General features: G+C 46.4%; 1 protein-coding gene and 1 long non-coding RNA gene across 3 annotated transcripts in view; one reads left to right on the plus strand and one right to left on the minus strand.

Annotated features, from left to right (window-relative positions):
* The window catches only part of fgfrl1a (fibroblast growth factor receptor like 1a), a 33458-nt gene that overhangs the window by 4774 nt on the left and 9457 nt on the right, over window positions 1–19227 (minus strand). For both annotated transcript variants that reach the window (XM_047018445.1, XM_047018363.1), the window contains 2 exons: window positions 15452–15724; window positions 1031–1108 (listed from right to left, as the gene is read on the minus strand). In XM_047018445.1, coding sequence (XP_046874401.1) covers window positions 1031–1108; window positions 15452–15724 — 351 coding nt within the window. The remainder of the gene's footprint in view (window positions 1–1030; window positions 1109–15451; window positions 15725–19227) is intronic.
* Window positions 106–3873, plus strand: LOC124471469. Its single transcript, XR_006956548.1, has 3 exons — window positions 106–688; window positions 1035–1136; window positions 1561–3873. It is a non-coding gene; the product is annotated as an uncharacterized LOC124471469 (long non-coding RNA).

A 19227-nucleotide genomic window follows, 5' to 3' on the forward strand; every position in this document is an offset into this window, starting at 1 on the left:
GGGAGAGAGGAAAGAGAGAGGGGAGAGAGGGAGGGAGAGGAGAGAAATGGGGAGGGAGAAAAGAGAGGGAGGGGAGAGGGAAAGGAGAGGGAAGAGAGAGGGGAGAGAGATGAGAGGGAGGGAGAGTCATGAGCAGAACAGTTCTACTGAACCTTTTGGTTTTACAGACCGCATAGTCTCTTTGCGCATGAGATAATTGTTTAGACGTTTCTGTGAATCACACGTCCTCTCCATTTTGGCAAGATCACGTTTGTTCTGACTAAATAAATACCTAAAAGAAACGAGTGATTCACAAGATTGGGACCCCAAAACAGTTTGTGGTTTGGAGGCAGCACAGGGCGGCTAGGAAGGGGTGGAGTCTAGGGAGGAGAGAATCGAGTGCTGGAGAAGGAGGTAGAACTGAAGGGACAGCAGGAGGGATTTGGCCCCAGAGGGAGCACTTAACTGCAACACTTCACAGTGTAAAAATACTCATGACAGTCCTCCTTTGAAGAGGGTGAAACATGACTGGTCACATTCTCTGTGTATGTTTGTATGTATGCATATAAAGGCAATCGCAGAATCCACAAAGCTGACCATCGTGAGAGAGAGGGATGGAATGTTTCCCCTATCATACTTCCCTCAAATTGCCGTCTCTCTGGCCTGTCAGAGGCAATTATCTAAGCAAACAGCACCCTGGGAAGTCTGCGTAAGTGTGACTGATATGCAGTTAATTCGCTGTCTTTTGAGCGCGCAAGTATGTTTGTGTGTGTACGCGTGTGTGCTTGCGTAATTCAATTCACTTTATTGATCCCAAAGTGCTCAGGAATGTTTGATGCATAAAAAGTTTTAAAAGTTGATAGCCACCCACGTGCTAACCGCTTCAACGGTTTGTTTTGGTGCCACTTCTGTTTAAGTATTTTAGGACTATGCTGCTGTGATTTGGAGTAGACCTGTTATTACAAAGATTGTATCTCGGCAATGCAGACCGTATATCTTGATGCATAGATAAACATGGGAAGATAAAAACAGCATGAATTTCGGTTCTTACCCAGCTTTCCAGTCAGCTCTGGTGAGTGTTCTCCGTCTTCTCCTGCCCCTGTGCCATCCCTTACAGAGCTGGAGTCATCTGCATGTAGACAGAGGAAAAACATAAGGTAAAAGACTCGAATCAAATAAACATTGATTTGCATAGCCCTTTTTACAAGCAATGTCAGAGGGCTTAAATCATGTCACAAACTTCAAGTCACAAAAAATAAAAATATCCCGTTAAAAACTTAACAGGTCCAACCCCTATCTTCAGCTGTGGCTGAGCGCTTATGTTGCAGGGGCTGCAATGTCTCTGATTTGCAGGGATTGCAGATTTACGACCAAGACATGGTCACATGCCCAGTATCAAAGCAGGTTGAAGCACCCATGCCCAACTCCTATCTGAGCCAAATGCTCAGTTCTACCCTCCATCCACCCATCCATCCATCCGTCCAGCCATCATCCATCCATCCATACTCACAGTCAGAGACCAGAGTGACGGGTCCATAATGATAACACAATGCCTTACACATCTGCTTTACATCACGCTAGGAACCACTTCAAGATGGAACCATCTTCTCTGAGCTGCGAGGCAACTGCAGAGGATCCACATCTGCAGTTGTGACTGACTGGGTCGTCGGAGCAGACCCCCGGATCGGATGAGTGACTCCTTCATCCGTCCACAGCCTTCCACACAGCCTTCAGCTCTCATTATTACTCGACCAAATGGAAAGTTTCAGTAAGAACCTGGTGTGGATTGTGAGGGGAACTGAAGAAGAGGGACCACCTGTGAGATCCCCATGTGTGTACACTGATTTCAAGAAAACTTCTCCCAAAGTTCACAATTTGGAAGGAAAATAAAGAAATGCAATAGCAGTAAAAACCACTTCCCTCGGGCTGTTTTGGACTGTATTTTTAGAGGGTGTGTGTGTGTTCGAAGAGTGCACTGGCCAACCGCCATCTGTGAGCCTAAGTGGCAATCTAAAGTGTGTGAGCTCTGGTTACACCACCTTTCTCCCCGCTCCTCCCAGCGCTACATGACTGGCGTACTCTGGGCTGCTTTGTCTTTGAAGCCTGCGGCGGCGGGAACTTGGATCTGCCAGTGTCGGCGGTTTAACACTCTTTGAGCACAACGCCACGACAAACCCCTCTGAGGGACAACACCGCAGACTGTAGCTAGGACACCTGAACACCTCATTATCACTCCGCTGCTAGGACAACTGTGCCACACACACACACAAGCCAGGCCCAGCACCAGTCATACTTCATGACATCCTCTGCAAACCCTTTCTCAGGCATTTTGCAATGTTTTCCATGTTGGTTTTGAAGTTATTTTATCTAAATCTGTTTTTAGTGTACACATGTTTATGAAGCTCTTCCAAGGGACTGAACTCACAGCTCTGAAGTTGCAAGCTCAATGTGCATCTAATAGAACGACTGAGGCCAATAAACTGCGTCTCCCAGACCTTCCTTGTAGCCCTCTAGGTTCCATTCAGTCTGATGTTTTCACTTGAATGTACTTTCAAATAATAAAATGATTGAGTGCCCGGACTGCACATAAATGTGAACACAGACACAGGGTACACATGTCAAAAATCATTCCACAGTTCAGCTGCATTCAATAATACCATACCCCCATTCTTTTGATCAGTTTCTAAACTATAATCATCTGCCAAATGTCTTGCCTACAAAAACACAGTCATATAGGTTTCATGAAAAAGCATTCGCTTTCTGATATACATCCAAATATCACTCTACCCCCTAAAAAATACCCCACCCCACCTTCCTCTCCACCCATCAAAAACTCTGTGATTTACAGAAAGTCAAACAAAGACATAAAGTAGGAGAGTTGTCAGGTTTCCCTATAAAACAAACTCCTTTCCCCCAATTTCTTTCGTTCTTCCTTTTTTCTTTTCTTTCTCTTCTTTCTTTCTGGCCTTAGTTTCTTCCTCAGGAGAGGAAGGCAAACTGGGCACAACAACGTGCTACATTTCACACATTGACTGCCTGTGTGTGTGACAGGGCTTGTTTGTCTAACCCCTCCGGGTGTTGACTTCCACGTCTGTGCAGAGTGGGGATCAGCCTTACATGGCCTGCTTCAGAAACTCGAGAACTGAGGTCTGTTACGCCCGGGCCCTTGGCCATTGGTGGCCCTCTGTTTTGTTATAGGGTCATGTCCTTCAAGGATTTTAATTTCAAGACACTGGATATTAGAACATGGGTATAGGAGGGGTGCAATATGTATTTAAGAAAACTCTACGGTGTACTTGGTTTATCTGATGCAGCGCAACCGGATTATAACAGAAAATGTGAACTGTTGGTTCAGTGATCTATATCAAGTTTACCTAAAGGTTCTTAGTCAGTAGTTGGATTATGTTGTTGGCCAATAACAAGTCTTGTCCGCTGAGTTGTGGCTGGCACTTACAAGCTAGCTAACCTTCAGAAACAAAGACTAGCTGAAAAACCTTTTCCAAGATTCCAAAATTCCCAAATTTTCCAAGACCTTGACTCTCTGCACGCACAAATTCTATCGGGCATGAACATCCAGTTGAGATGCTTGGCCACTCACAGAATTAAGACCCCTCCACTGAATCCCACCATGATTTGACCTGACAGGCGCCAGAACCCTGCAGTGCCAGAGTTCCCCTTCACCCCTCATCCCCAGGCAGATCAAAGCCTCTGCTCAACTCCCAGCGCCACGGATCCAAACAAGCAATATTTCCTCTTAAGCTATATACTAATTACTCTGTCATCTTCTCTGCTGTTACAGCGTAACTGGAGAGGCAAAACGAAAGAGATATTGTTTTTCTACCTACACAAATTGGACCTCGAGAGTACCGACAGTTAGACACTTTCAAAGTTTGGTCCTGGCCTTCAACCCCCCCCCCCCCCCCCCCTTAATTTCCTTGGGTCTGATTTACACTACCATCAGGCAGCGACCTGACTTATGGAAACCATTACAGCCTTTCCAGCTACACAGCTCTGTATTTACGAAGGGCTCCTGCCTCTAAACTGGGGGCAGATTTACGATGCAGGCCCTCGGAACAGACAGAGTTACAATACACGCTACAGACGAACAACGCAGGAATGAACAGCACTGACAAGACGACAGATTAACGTCCTGTCCTGTATATTTACGATCAAATCACACCAACGGCAACACATGTTTGAAGCGCTAACATTTCCAAGTTTGTTAAATGTTTGACTGAATCCACACTGTTGGCTAAATGTTTCTGTAGACTGGGAGGTCTGTGAACTTTATTGACCAAACTGTGGTCTACTTAATGCATTTGGAGACTTATTTTTCTCTCAGCTCTCTCTCTTCCTCCAACTCTCTCTCTTCCTCCAACTCTCTCTCGCTCTCTCTCTCTTGCTGTCTCTCTCTCTTGCTGTCTCTCTCTCTTGATGTCTCTCTCTCTTGCTGTCTCTCTCTCTCTTAACACACAAACACAAGCTAACAAACAAAAAATACAGACACAAACTTTTTCTGAAGAGAATATTTAAAATAAAGAAAGGTAATAAAGTAAACATCTTCCATTTATTTTGATACATTCCTTCTCATAACTCTTTCTACCAGATAGCAATTTCTCTTAAGAAATAAACTCTTGCAGACCCCTGCCGAGACAACAAAATGTTTATGACTTATAACATTTACAAATGTTATTACACGTTTGCCGACAACGCCAAGCCTGCTTCTCTGAAATATGAACATGCATTGGCGTGACTGTGAATTGTTTCCAGCTTTCAGCCATCGCTCCATAAGGTAATTTGTGTGCATGGGGCTGATTACCCAGCATGCCTTTCTCTCTGGCAGCGGATCTGGCCAGGGGTGTGGGGCGCGATCAGGTTTAGAGAGGCCTTACTCCGTGGAGAGGAGAGATTGACCCTGGTATTAGGCCTTTCCTCCCCTCTTTACTGGATTACCGGCACCGATGAAGCAGAGGCGGACCATGTGATGTCCTGCCCAAAGGCATGCTGGGAGCAGAGTACCATGGAGTCTGAGGAATGGTCGGGTAACAAATCTTAACCATTAACCATTGTCTCTTACTGTCTCATTGGTTTACTATACTCTGTCCTTTACTTTACTCTACTTTACAGATATTTTAATGAATAATCTTTGTACATGTCCAGTTCTTCATGCTTGATTCTTAGACTCAACAATACAGACATTAGAAAACTGTAACCATGGATGTTTTCCCTCTCCATATAATAGACCTGCAGAGATCCTTCACTTAACCCCAGCATACAGGCAGCTCCTCAGCCTTTGTTCTCAAAAGTTACCGAAAAGAAAAGAGAAGTTCACAAGTCTTAACTCTGTAACACCTCTCAGCATGTTTAAAGGGAAGGTAAGCTGGACAGAAACAAAGTACCATTTTCTGATCAAACAATCAGTTTTCAGACATAATAAAAACATGGATTTAGCACAGGGGCACTGTGTAGAGTGAGTACAGGCCAGTAAGTGTTTCTATCACAAACAAAGTGAGCGAGGGTGTATATGTGTCTTTGTGCGTACACCGAGTGTGTGTCTGTAGGTCTAAGTCTGAGCAGGGCTCTGTGTTTCCTGGTGTTGGCATGTGGTTTGATCTCCTGCCATCAAGGGGCTCTGTAGTCTAATAGTGGCCACCTGTGTGCGGAAATACAGGACCTGCTCTGCTCCACCTCTGTTTCCACTGCAGGCCACAGGGATCAGCATGCACAGCTGGGACACACACATTCTCTCTCTCTCTCTCTCTCTCTCTCTCTCTCTCTCTCTCTCTCTCTCTCTCTCTCTCTCTCTCACACACACACACACACACACACTCACCCATACACACTCACTATCTCTGCGTCTGTCTCTCTTCTACACAAACACACACACACACTCTCTCTATCTTTCGTTCTCTATTTCTGTCTTTCTCTTTTACACACATACATAAATGATTCACATTGTCCTTGACTGTCATTTTGAGGAAAAAATAATAATAAAAAAAGTGTAATCTAACATGTAAAGTGGTGTAGGTGAGATAAATTTGTTTAATCTCTGTAATGTTCTAAGACGGCTACACTGACCCGTGTCACCTTGAGATAACAAGGCCTTTAGAACCACATTGACCTTGGGCTTTCTGTTCCGTCTTCCCACAACGTTTTTTCCTGTGGGGAGCCTGTCTGTGAGTTTATAACAGTCGCCACAGATGTCCACTAGGGGGAGATGAAGTTTGATTACAGTCAAAACCATTAGTGCAGCCTTTCACTGAATGAAATCTATAAAATTCACTTAATGTAATTAAGTTCAAGTGGACGTTCATGACTGATGTGGTACAGAGGATTGAAATCTTATATTAAACAGTCACTTCTCATACTCAAATAGGTTCTTTGGTATTTTAATAAACCCTATGCCAGACATAATTGTTATTCTCGAGGTTGAGGTCAAATTAAATCCACGATTGGATTGTTGAGAGGAACAGAGAGAAAACGAACACTGAACAATATATCCTTAGACCATGGAACATCACCTTTTTAAAATTGTAAATGCAATGCCAACTGGCTAAAATAACATCTAGTTTGTGACCGCTAGTCATAAATGTCAAGAGCGATGCATTTTATATGTTCTGAAACCTACAGTTGGGGATCATGTTCTGCTTGTATGCGCACTAAAGAAGCCTGGTTTGCTTCACTGCGTGACCCTGGGTTTTCAGCCTTGGTCAGACAGCAGATTTTCCTAGTGACTGTTTTCTCCAGGCTGCTTTCGATCACGCTTGCACTTCATCTGCCTGTGCGCACAGGGTCATGCAGTGCAGGGATTGGTCCGGTAATGGGTATGGGATGAGCTGAGGAAGATAGCATGGATCCTTGACCCCCCCCCTCTACCCACTCGGTAGTGCATGTGTGATGACCTCTTGTCTGGTCTCTTCAACTGGCCCCCTCATCAGCCCAGCTGCTTCAGTGTAACCCTAGTAAACATCAAGACCAGGACGGGGCTTTGCCGAATTAACATATCTCACATATTGATCGCTCTGCGCTCTCTTTGAAACTGACACCCCAGTCCCTGCACTTTGAACTGCCTCTCTCGCTCGCTCTCTCTCTCTCTCTCTCTCTTTCCGCACAGTTCCGTCCAAATTGTTTAAATATATAGGAGGTTCCTGTTTTAGTGAAACGAGAGAACATTCAAAGATTGAGGGAAAACCCACACACAAACTGTACGGCACTCCAATCTGAAACAGAACAAACATTGGTCAGCAATATTGGAGACTTCTGGACATGATCACGAATCACATTGATTTGTTGATCACTGTTTATGTCCTGTAACTAACCAAATCAAAAGAAACATGAACCGCAAAAGACTGGCGGCACTTCGAAGCTCTTTCATAGGAACATGTAAACGAGTCTTATATCATGTATGTGAGCAAAGAGAAGCCCATGGACACACATAAATAATCTGCAATACAGTGTTACTGCAACGATCCCTGCTGGAATGCGAGAATGTCTCGCACATCTCACACTTCAAAGAGGATACTGATCCCAGGGAGTAGACCTGGCCTGCTTCACCGAGCGCAGATCAGTGGCGTACAGCCGACACTGGGTGCCTCTGATGAAGTGTTTACACTCATAAACTGTCCCGTCACTCTTTTGGTTGTGTGTGCCGGTTGTGTGGTACTGGTTTCAATTATACAATTCAACTCGATCAATTCCAATTTAAAAAAAATGATGTCTCTTTGGACTGCAAAAGTGTCACACATGCATGAATGTGCAGGATCCCAGAGGAACTAGCTAACTGGAGGAGGAGGGTGGGGGGGGAAGTGACGACAGCGATGTCTGTTGTGGTTTGGGCTTGGAAATTTTACACAACATATTTACAACCCAAGTCTGACTCCTTTTCCACTTTGCTCATACGACAGCTTTGTACCTTCTGCCAAACGTGTACAGTGCAGAAACATAATCAAGACGTCACACTCACTTAGACCTTACAAATCACCCAGTTGAGACTCCAGACCACATCAAAGCTGAACACTCACTCAGGGGAAAATGTCTCTGCCACACAGACATACCTTTATAAGCTGTGGCAAATCTCTTAATAACTCAAACCTCTTTCCTTCAAACACAAAACGGCATTATAGTGGATGGCTACATGGTCGACTTCCATAAGAGCAGAAAAAGTGGTTGAATAAAGAAATTACAAGGCCTAAGTGTGAAGTCTGTGGACACGCTTAAATGAGTCTGACAAGATGCTGTCAGGGGAGAGGAATGTCGGAAACAGGCATTCGTTCTAAACCATGAACAGTGTTCCAAGCCATTGCTCTTAACACGCTGTAGTGCTGATCAAACTACCAGTCAATATTGGGGCCATAGAGGAACAGCTTCCATGTTTGTCTTACCGCTGAGATGGTCAAACAAGCAACCAAACTGACCATACCTTTACTGTGATACAGTAGAGGACTGCAGGTCAAAATGTTTTTTTGTTCAGTTATCTCAGATCTAACTACACAGTCAATGACACAGATACCCTAGTGGTCAGTGGGCACACACACACGCACACGCACACACACACACATTCTCAAACAAAGACTAAATGTCTGTTACTCCAGCTGCTACAGTTGCATATCTGTTACTCACAGATGTAACAGCAGACAAGCACTTAAAATAAAAAATATATTTATATATTTTTTTGTGCAATTTAATCATACATGCACAATTAAACTAGTATTTCATGCATTTGGACTTAATGTCAGCATTGAAGTATCTTCCTCACAGTTAAAGAAGAAACGTAATCAAAAGGCCAGGACAAGAGGAGATTGAGAAAAAAATTAGACAATACATCGCTACATCCTCATTAATGATCAAAGCGATTCTAGCATTTCTTGAAGGACAAACCAATTCAGCGAGGGAGTGAGAGAGGAACATGGTGAAGAATGAGTGTGCTTTGATGAGGAGGAATGTAGACCAAGTAGACAAAAGTTTGCCTCATTCTTCAAAAGAAACCTTTACCATGAAAGCACACTCAGACTCCCCCTCTCCTTTACTCTCCCTTTCTCTTCCAACATGTCATTACTAATTGTCGGACCCACTCTGCCCCACCCCCAAATCCACACTCCACTTGTTTCTCCTCTTTTCAGGTCCCCCTCACGGCCGTGGTTTGGGCTCATAATCACTTCTAGCTTGACAAAGGACTACTAGCGGCAACAAAAAAAACTTTCCTGATGAAAAAGGATTCTACCAAACAGCCAAACTACCTAACGAAGAACCTATTATGGTCCTTTGGAAAGAAGGGTTTGGTCCAGGGTAGGTGTGTGGCTGAGCAGAGGCCCCTCCCTTGGTGGGCCAATCCCCCCACCCCCCCCCCCCTGCCCCAAGTCCCGGTACCACCTCTGGGGAACAATGCAGGACAAGCTTAATCCTCCATGGGGCATAATGAGCTGTAAGCTTTCCTTTCAGTGCAGAAATGTCCCTTGCACGCTGCTCTGATCTCACACAAATACACCCCTCTTGCTTCCTTTCAGAGTCTCCTGGAAAACCTCCTTCCTCTGACCACTCCTTTACTTTCTCTCTCTCTCTCCTCTCTGGTTCTCACACACATCCACAAACACATGCACACTGTACACACACACGCTCAAAAATATATTTGAAAAAACTGTGTACAAACTGTGTACAAACTGTGTACAAACTCTCCCAGAAACATCTTTTGGGAAACATCTCAGAAGGGTTGGGGACAGGACACCTGACAGTTGATGGACCTGGTTCTGTGTGGGGGCTAGATGGTATGGCATGAAGATGTGTAACAGGCCCAACTATTTCCCCAGAGCCCCTGTCACAGTGTAGATGTTAGGCTTTTACTGTCAATGGATTTCTATAGTTCTGTCAAATACTGGTAAGGAGGAAGGGAGGCCAGCTGCAAACCTTTACCAAAATCTGTTCTCTCATACGGGAATGTTTGGATTTTTCTCAGTGGTATTCGTATGACATTTTCTTGGTACACTTACTGGATGGGTTGGATTTCTGTTAAATGTTCCTTTGTTACAATGAGCTGGACAAGCTGATTAACAGATAAGAACTATGAAGTTAAAGATTTCTAAAGAAATTGTCCTTAACTAATACCAACACTGGCAGGTCTAGCCGCTCTGACATTACCTAAGACAAATGAAATGAACAGTAGTACAAAATTATTTTGAATTCTCAGAATCCTTTCAAAGGTTTTGTGTGTAAATGATCTTGACTTGGCCTGGACTGCTTTAGTTTAACACACGCACGCATACATACACACAAGGTTCAAACAGAGCATGCAGAGATAGGGAAAAGAGTATTGAAACCATTCCAACTCCTGAGAGAACAGAGCCTTCCAAATCAGAATCAGATTTTGATTCGGAAGGCTCTATTCTCCAAGGAGTTGGAATGGTGGAATGGTGTTCCAACCTGCGTCTGAAGCATGATGTAGAGATCACCATTATGGGCGCCTCTTCTCTCTGTTTACCTGTCTCTGTCTCTCTTTCGCCCTCTTTCCCTTTCAACCATGTTGTCTTCCTCCCTCTCCCTCTCTCTCCTTCTTTACTTTTCTCTATCCTCCCCTTCTCCATTTACATTTAGTCATTTAGCAGACGCTCTTATCCAGAGCGACTTACAGTAAGTACAGGGACATTCCCCCCGAGGCAATTAGGGTGAAGTACCTTGCCCAAGGACACAACATAATTTGGCAGGGAATCGATCCGGTAACCTTCTGATTACAAGCTCGACTCCCTCACCGCTCAGCCATCTGACTCCCCCACTCCACTGGGGGAGGAGAGGACAGGCGGCCCGCCTGAGGAATCCATTAAAGGAGAATGACAGGTAATCGGCTTACTGGGAGCTCTGGGCCCGGAACCCGCCCCTTCACCTGATGAAAGTTGTGGGGGTCCAACAGCCATGTTACAAGTCAAGCCATCCCTCGGGGGAGGTAAGAGAGAGAGAGAGACAGAGAGAGAAACAGAGAGAGAGACAGAGAGAGACAGAGAGAGAGAGAGACAGAGAGAAAGACAGAGTGAGAGAGAGAGACAGAGAGAGACAGAGAGAGAGAGAGACAGAGAGAGAGAGACAGAGACAGAGTGAGAAAGAGAGAGACAGAGTGAGAGCCCCACAGGGCTATGACGAGGGACCACTTCATCGGAGGATGAGACAATGAAGCATCACTAATGAATAAGCCTGCTGACCAGCAGGGAACAGCCAGGGCTCCTGCTCACTCACTAGTGCACACGACGTGGAGAAAAGAATCGACCTCAGAGTTCTCGTTAGAAATTGTGAGTAGTGAGTAAAAATGTAGTGAAAAAATAACTAAACAAAAAAAACAACGCAATTCAAAGAACAGAGATGCGGTGACACAAAAACAAGTGCTCTCTTTACTTGCTCATCCATCGTGTACAAAAACAACAGTGACGATGGCGTCTAAGAGATGGAGCACACGTACATTTTTGTATGTGTGTACGCGTGGGTGGGTCGGGCTCTGTAAACTACAGGCCCGCAAACAGGCTCGTGAATGAAATCAGATTTGATTGATTGCCGTGTCTATGATTAAATGCTCCCTCCCTTCTAGAGTTGCCTGTCTGCTAAATTCCTGAGGTCCAACCAAAACAGAATGGGATTCTGCCTTTTTGTCTCCCTCCTTCCATCACTCTATCTTGTTTCCGTCTGTCTTGGTTGGGAAACGAGGCAGAACGAACCCACAGGAACAGGCAGGCGTGAAATGGAGGCTAAGGCCCCTTCTGGTGTGTGTGTGTGTGAGTGTGTGTGTGTGTGTTCAAGTGGGTGGTTGGTTGACTGGAGAGAGTTTAGGGTGTATGCGTGGATGAGGGTGGGGGTGCATCTCTCTCTCTCTCTCTCTCTCTCTCGTTTTGTTCCATTTGTGTTCCTTCCTCTAAGTAAACCTTATTGGAAACCTGCTGTATTTTTGACAAGAGCCGAAAGGGAGACTGAACGCAGCCCTCTCCTCATGGCCTCTCGCCCACCTTGCTTCTCTGTTTTGATCTTTGTTTTCCTCTCTTTATCACCCACTATGGGTTCTGCTCTTCTCCTTTTCTCTGTCTCCGTATCACTGCATTTCTTTTTCTCTCTCCTTCCCATCTCATGTCTTCGCTTCTACCTCCGCTTGACACGTTTCATCTCCATTTTCAATTATTTTGTCTCTCCCTCATCTCTCCTTCGATCTCTCACCCCCACCTCCCCCTTCTCTCCTTCGATCTCTCACCCCCACCTCCCCCTTCTCTCCTTCGATCTCTCACCCCCACCTCCCCCTTCTCTCCTTTCTCTGATCAGACAGGATATTTCCTGGCACTATTCAAATGATTCCTCTGCTAGTAGGATGTTATGCAGCGGCAGTCTGAAAGGTCGCAATATTGGGTCCAAAACCAGACCAAGTTATGCTTTGACACAGCTGTGGAATTCGGCACTTGCGTCACAGTGTAGAAAGAGTAAAAGAAAGCAAGAAGGGAAGAATATGTGAGGATTAAGGAGGATAGGCTGGTCCAGAGTTTGCTTTCAGTTCATTTACCCCCCTGTTAAAACTAACGGTTCTGTGTGTGTGTGTGTGTGTGTGTGTGCATGTTGTGCGTGCGCATGTGTAAGTATTTCTATGGGTGTGTGTTTCTGTACATGCATGTGTATGTGTTGCCTTAGTACTGGCTACTAGGTTTGACTACCGGTATGTGAAAGCCCAGCATGGCTCATGCCTGGACAAATAGAAACAATGATGGTGGTAAAAAAACGACATTAACAGACTAACCCCAGATATACACCTCCACACCTCACGCCCTACAAAGGAAAGCAGTGTTGCCGCCAAAGTTGATCATTTGCCGGGTGTACCCACACCCGACACCGAACTCTCCAATGGCAAAATGGTTGACAAACTTTCAGCCCCAATCTGATGGACAGAATTCTGTCTCTCATCTTAGCAAACTGAAACAGATGCCTATACAGCAGAATGTAACGTCTAACAGTGTATTCTATTTAATTGTACTACATTATGTTTTTCATTGCACACTGTTGTACGGTATTTTATTCTAATGTGTCATATCTGACTGTGAATCCAAATGTATTGCCCCTGTTCAGTGATCACTAGCAGATGTTGGCGCCCTCTGAGCTTCCTATGGTTGAGCAAGCTGTTAAAACTTCTATAAATCATCATGCCAGTTCCATCCAACCAGATCGTTCCAAACGCGACTCTGTCAAAACGAGTTGCTAGCCTGGTTAGCCGTCCCGAACGATAAAAGAAATACATTTGAATTTGTGTAGATTAAGGAGCTAAGGAGCCCCTTCATGGTTTACCACTAACCACCTTCCGTTGTTCATCCGTAACTGTCCACACACACACACACACACACACAGAGAGCAATCTTCATTCAAAACAAATGCATGCCCGAGGCAGTCATCAGTAAACTGAGTGTTACTCAGGGAGGGTCAAGAGGAAAAATAAATCTGTCACCAGGGCTGACTGTGGTGTGCCAGAAGGACTTTCATTCACAACCATAGGGAAATAGGGCAGGACAGACCATGTGTGCACATACAGTTTGTATGAATACATTTCCTTTTGTCTGTGTGTAGCTGTAAGTGAATGTGTGTGCACGTGCGAGTGTGTTCAGTAACTCAATCACTGACGTGCTGTTACAACTGATAAGCATGGAAGGGAAAAAGCTAAAAGGAATCTTTTAATTTCCCCTTAAAATCTAGTCTCAAGTTTCGTCACATTACATTCTAACTTTCCCAAGTGGCTAAAACGTACAGTCGATCTTTGTCCAATCAAAAACAATAGAGGGAAAAGGGAAAAGGCTGTGAAAATATTTAGACAAATGAAGTGTGGAGCGTGAAAAAGGAGTTGGCAGTGGGATGGACGGAGGGTAAGACTTAATGAGAAAAAGGTGTCAAATACGCTTAAGATCGTTACGGGCAGATTTAAAACAACAAGGCCGGGTGTGGGCTGGTTGTGGACCCACCCAACCTCCACACAGACGGCCCAGAGGACCACACAGGAGGAGGGGACACGACAACAGGAGAGGAGGGTCGACACACCCACACACATTTTTTGGGACTTCCACAGACTAAAGTACCGCATGGGGATCGAACCAGGGGTCCAGATATGTGAGTCCTGGGCAGGACTGTGTGGTCACTGACCCTGACTACAAGCTGCCAACGTCAACCCCAGAAACAAGCACCCGACAGACCCTCCCCCGCCTTATGTCGAGTGCTGCCCCTCATTTCTGCAACGTAAACAACATGCTGACCCTGGTAGTGGGGTGAGGAGTGAAGAGGGTGGGATGTGTGTGTGAGTGTGTGAGAGGGGGGGGCTGAGGGTGAGGTGGGGGGTGAGGGTGGCTAGAGGCTCGGGTTGCAGTGAAGGAACCCAGCCAACAAAGAGATTAGAAAGCAAGAGGAACTTCATAGGGCCTGACTAAATGGCATCTCCAGACCTTGTGTCGGTGCATCAAAAGTTGGGGCTGGCACCAAGTGTGGGCAGGGTGGGGGGGGTTGGGAGTAGGGCTGTAGGTAGACCGAGGAAGGAGAGAAGAGGAGTTGTGAATGGGCAGGAGGAGGGGGGGGGGGGGGCAACAGCTGCCTCTGAGGTCATATAGGCTGGCAGCTGCCTCTCTCTGCACCTCTACATCTTAAACCCCCAGCCTGAGCCTCAGTCACAGATCCAGTTCTGCAACTAGCCCCCAGCCTGGCCTAGCTCTAACCCCAGCCCCAGCCCTAACCTTGACCTCACCCACAGTGAGTCTGTGAGGGGTAGTGTTTGGAGTAAGAGATATTCACACACAGACAAGCAAACCAGCCCCTGCCAGCTGACCGCCGCCATAACACAAACAGCCCATTCATGGCTGAGCCTGCTTTTTGTTCAGCTTTGTTTGGGACTGAATTGGGCTTGATCAGTCCTACATATAAGACCTATCACCCCAGACCGGCTAATCTCCCCTAGAACTGTCCTAGGTTGCCAAAAGTTAATGGACCAATGAGAAATCTCTCCTATGGACCATATCTTACACGCACACATCCACTTTCCATCTCCCACAAACCCGTACATAACACAAACACACACATCATAATACACAAGTACACCGGCACACACATCCACACCCACTATCTTCACTCAGGCCTTTAGTAAAACACACTGATGGGTTTGTGTCCTTAAACAGGAGAGGTGAAGAAAGGGGGGAACGAGCAGGGAGGAAAAGGAGGAGGGTAATCTTGTGACTAGCCCACGGGTGGCTGACCTTCTCCATCCCAGCGTCCCTGTCTCCCCGGGACACTGAGGCCAGATTAGACCAGAGCTCATTAGCGCTGTGTGTGTGTGTGTGTATATATGTGTGTGTATTGGTGTGTGTGTGTGGGGGGGGGGCATTATGTGTGTATTATGTGCTTTCAAAGTTTTGTATTTGCTTGTGCCTCCGGTCAGCGTGCGTATGCTGACATGGCTGCACCCCACAGTCTCCGCACGGCGCGTCCCCGGACTCACCGATCACAATGAGCGTGTAGTTGATGTTGACGCTCCCGAAGCCGTTGGTGGCCTTGCACACGAACGTCCCGGCGTCCTCTGCCTCCACTTCCTTGATGCGCAGCGCGTGCTGCAGCACCCGGAAGCGCGTCCAGCCACTGTGGATGTTGCGTCCGTCCTTGGTCCACATGATGAGGGGCGGAGGGTCGCTCTGCACGGGGCAGGCCAGCTTCATGGTGCGGCCCAGACGCACCGACTGGCGGTGGGAGACGTGCTCGGCCACACGGGGGGGTCCTGGAGGGAGGACAGGAGAGGGTTACCCTCATGGCAATGGGAAAGTATTTAGGTTTGTCCTTTTCAACATGCCGTTGAAACATGTCTTTAATACTGTTGTTGTGTAAAGGGAGAAGGACATACAGCTGACGGACACATTGTTTACCTCAAAAAGGAGCTTTGGGTATGGGGGAAAATAAGAGGGAAAAGACCAGGAAAACTGAACACTCCAGACAGGGAGAAAAGTAATGCAAGGGAACGCAAAGGATTTTACGAGGGATTGAGAACGAATGAGTTAGGAGGACAGAAGGATGCAGACAGAAAGAGAGATGGATGGAAGGAGATTCTTAGAAGAGGAGGAGAGCATGTGGGAGAGAGAGAGATGTTGAACAGATGAAGAGACAGAGGAGATCAGACAGGGCAGAGGGTTTCGGTTTTATGCTCTCTCTCTCCTCTTAGATCAAGATCCTGGCAGGGACGAGCAACAGTCCTTTCTCTCCCTCCACTCGTTTGTCTCTTTACCAGACGACCTGAGGGCAGGCATGTCTGATACAGGCTTATTTTACAGCATCAGTCACAACATCACTAAAAGAACTAAGGCCATTACTGCTCCATCAGACAAGTATTTTAGGTGCAGTAGTGCATGCGAAATGGTACAAAACTCTGCAGTAAAAGAAAGTTTAATGGCTCAATATAAATTAATCTCTCTTTCAGTGCCTTCCCTCATGTGGTTAGCCTTAGCTTGTTAGCCTGTACTCTGTTTAGAGCTTCTTCTGAGCTGCTCGGCATGTGGCATCTGTGGTTTGAGTGACTGCTCCGGACCAGTGAGACACACACACTGTCAGAAGCTGCCAGCTATAAATTACTAGTGTCACTGTTTATGCCTTCGGGCTGATGGGATCCACAGTCCCCTGTCAGTCGGCCACTTACTACAGCTTTGTAGACTTGGGGCCAAGGCTACTGGTTTAAGTGTCTCTCTCACTCACTCTCTCTTCCTTTCTTTCTATCTGTCTGTCTCTCTTTATCTGTCTTTCTGTCTCTCACTCCCTCTCTCCTTCTCTGTCTGTCTATCTCTCTCTCTCTCTTTTATTTTTACATAGACAGATCTGTTCAGAGTTGTAACTGTAGCTTATGGCTCTTTTCAGTCTGAGCCTATAGCTCGGTTACCCCGGCAGTGTTCACAGGGGAACAGGAAGTTGACACTATGATAGATGGGAGGTACAGAGTGTGAAAACAGATATTTGTCATGGTAAAGAGCTGACTGGATCCTGATCTCTCTGCTCACTCCCTCTGGCCTCCCCCAACTCCTGTCCTGTGGTGTGGCTTTCTCATCAAGGGGAGGGCAGTGGGCGTCAAATCCCACTGGGTCTCTCTCTCTCTCACACACACACACACTCACACACACACACAGATTGAAATCTCATTCACTCGGTGAAGCTTGAACTCCTGTACTCCCTCTCCCATGTCTCTCTCCTTCTGTTACTCCCTCTCTTTTACTCTCTCCCCCCTTGGCTGCTGCCTTGCCCCGACTCTCACTTGTACACTTACGCTCGCCCTCACCTTAAATCTCCCTCTCTCTTCCCTTTCTTTTCTCACTCTCCTCCTCCCTCTTCTTCCATGTTGATTTAGGGCCTACTGGCCATCTCTGTCCAGCTGGGGTCAGCTCTGTTAGAATCCCAAGCCGGGGTCAAAGCCCAAGCCCCTCCCTGTGATCCTACACAACCACAAGTTAAGGACCAGACTAAGCACTCCCCTCTCCCATTCATAGACAAGCCAGCTAGCGTGCATGACTCACACCCCCCCACACGCCCCCCCCCCACCTCGGTTTCTGTCATCCCTCGCTCATGGTTGTGGTGATGAGGAGAACAGACAGCACACCCAGAGGTCTTTCCTTACCTAGGCACCTCTCTCTCTCTTTTAACCTCTCTCAGGGGATGAAACTGAAACGACTAAAAATCTTTTCCTCTTTTACACTCTGTACACAAGTCAATACATGCTGGCATAGTGATTTGTTTTATGCACAGTATAAGACTACTTAGGTACAGATATGCGTGTACAGCATGTGTTTGTGTTAGTACATGTGTGTCGGTGGAACTAGGAAAGACATTATGGTCTGTTTTTTTTCATTTAACCTCACTGTCCTTCCTACTGCTGTTGGTCCAACAGCATCTTCCTCTGCCGTCTACCATCTACCTTTCCTCTCCGCAGATTTGTCTGTCTTAAAGCTGCTCCCTACTTCCTTTCTTACCTTCCTCTCTCCCTTCGCCATCTCCCTTCTCACCACTTATCTACCCCCCCCCCCCCCATGTCTTTCCTCCTTCCCTCCCTTTCTCAGTCCTTCCTCTTATGCCAGACAGCCTGTAGGTAGCCACAGCATGCATGTCTGGAATGTGTTCTAATGACAGGAAGAAGGAGATGCCAGAATTCCCACAACACCAACACAATGTTGGCCTCCTTCTACGGAACACTCCATCGCTTTGCAGATTATGTTTGTGATGAAAACGCATCCTATCCTGAGAAGGTCAGAACTTCTTTTTGCCTCCCTAAGCTAACGCTGCAGCTTTGACTGTTCTTTCCTAACTGTCTTGGTTTGGGGAAGAAGAGGCCATAAAGAGCATTAATAAACAGTGCTCAGGCAAAAGTAAACAGGCAAAAGTAAAAAAAAAATGACTTTGACTGTGAAAGTTACAATACGTCCAGCTGGGATGTACCTCTGTGGATACCTCTCCTGTTGCCACCCCGGCCCGCCCTGAGCTGTAAAACCAACACCCTCAGCCACAGATTTCGACCTAGCCAACACCCTGGGCCCAGCTCCAGAGACCCAAGGCCCCAAACACAATCGCAGTCCTTTCCCCTCTCTTACCCCTCCCCTCTGCCTGTCGGGAACCCCGGGGCGACAGGCCGGAGTGATGGGAAGACATTAAGACACTGCTCACCGACTCTTCTTCCACAGGTACACAAAGCTCACTTCCACTCTGTCAATAGGTCAACTGCTTCCAATTGGTGAGGCTTGACAGTTAACACTAACCCCGGGGCACGGGGGGAGGGGGGGGGGTGTATAGTGGCCAGACGTTTACATTAAAGCCTTGTTCAATCAACACAACCATACTCCCTCAAAGTGATTCATGTCTTTCTGAACAGGACTCATGTGAGAGGAATGCTTCAGACACACACTCCCCCCTTATAACACACTGGGCACAAACTTGCGGCTGCACGCACACACACACTTTTTTCCTTTAACACTGAGTAATACATACGAATATTTTCTGATAACAATTTGATATTTAGAAATAACGCTAATAGTAATAGGAGAGATTTCATGCCATACATGACAGTGTATATTGATGCATGTGCAGGAAGCAGAGAGAAAGAAAGCCTGTGTGTGTGTAAGTGTGTGTGTGTGTGTGTACTGTGGCACTGTAACCAGCTCTAAGGGTTGATGGGTCTTAGTGTTCTCTAGCAGCCTGGTGTGTTCACTAGCAACCTGGTGTGTTCACTAGCAGCCTGGTGTGTTCACTAGCAGC

This window comes from Hypomesus transpacificus, chromosome 1, assembly GCF_021917145.1.
Source record: "Hypomesus transpacificus isolate Combined female chromosome 1, fHypTra1, whole genome shotgun sequence".
NCBI lineage: Eukaryota > Metazoa > Chordata > Actinopteri > Osmeriformes > Osmeridae > Hypomesus > Hypomesus transpacificus.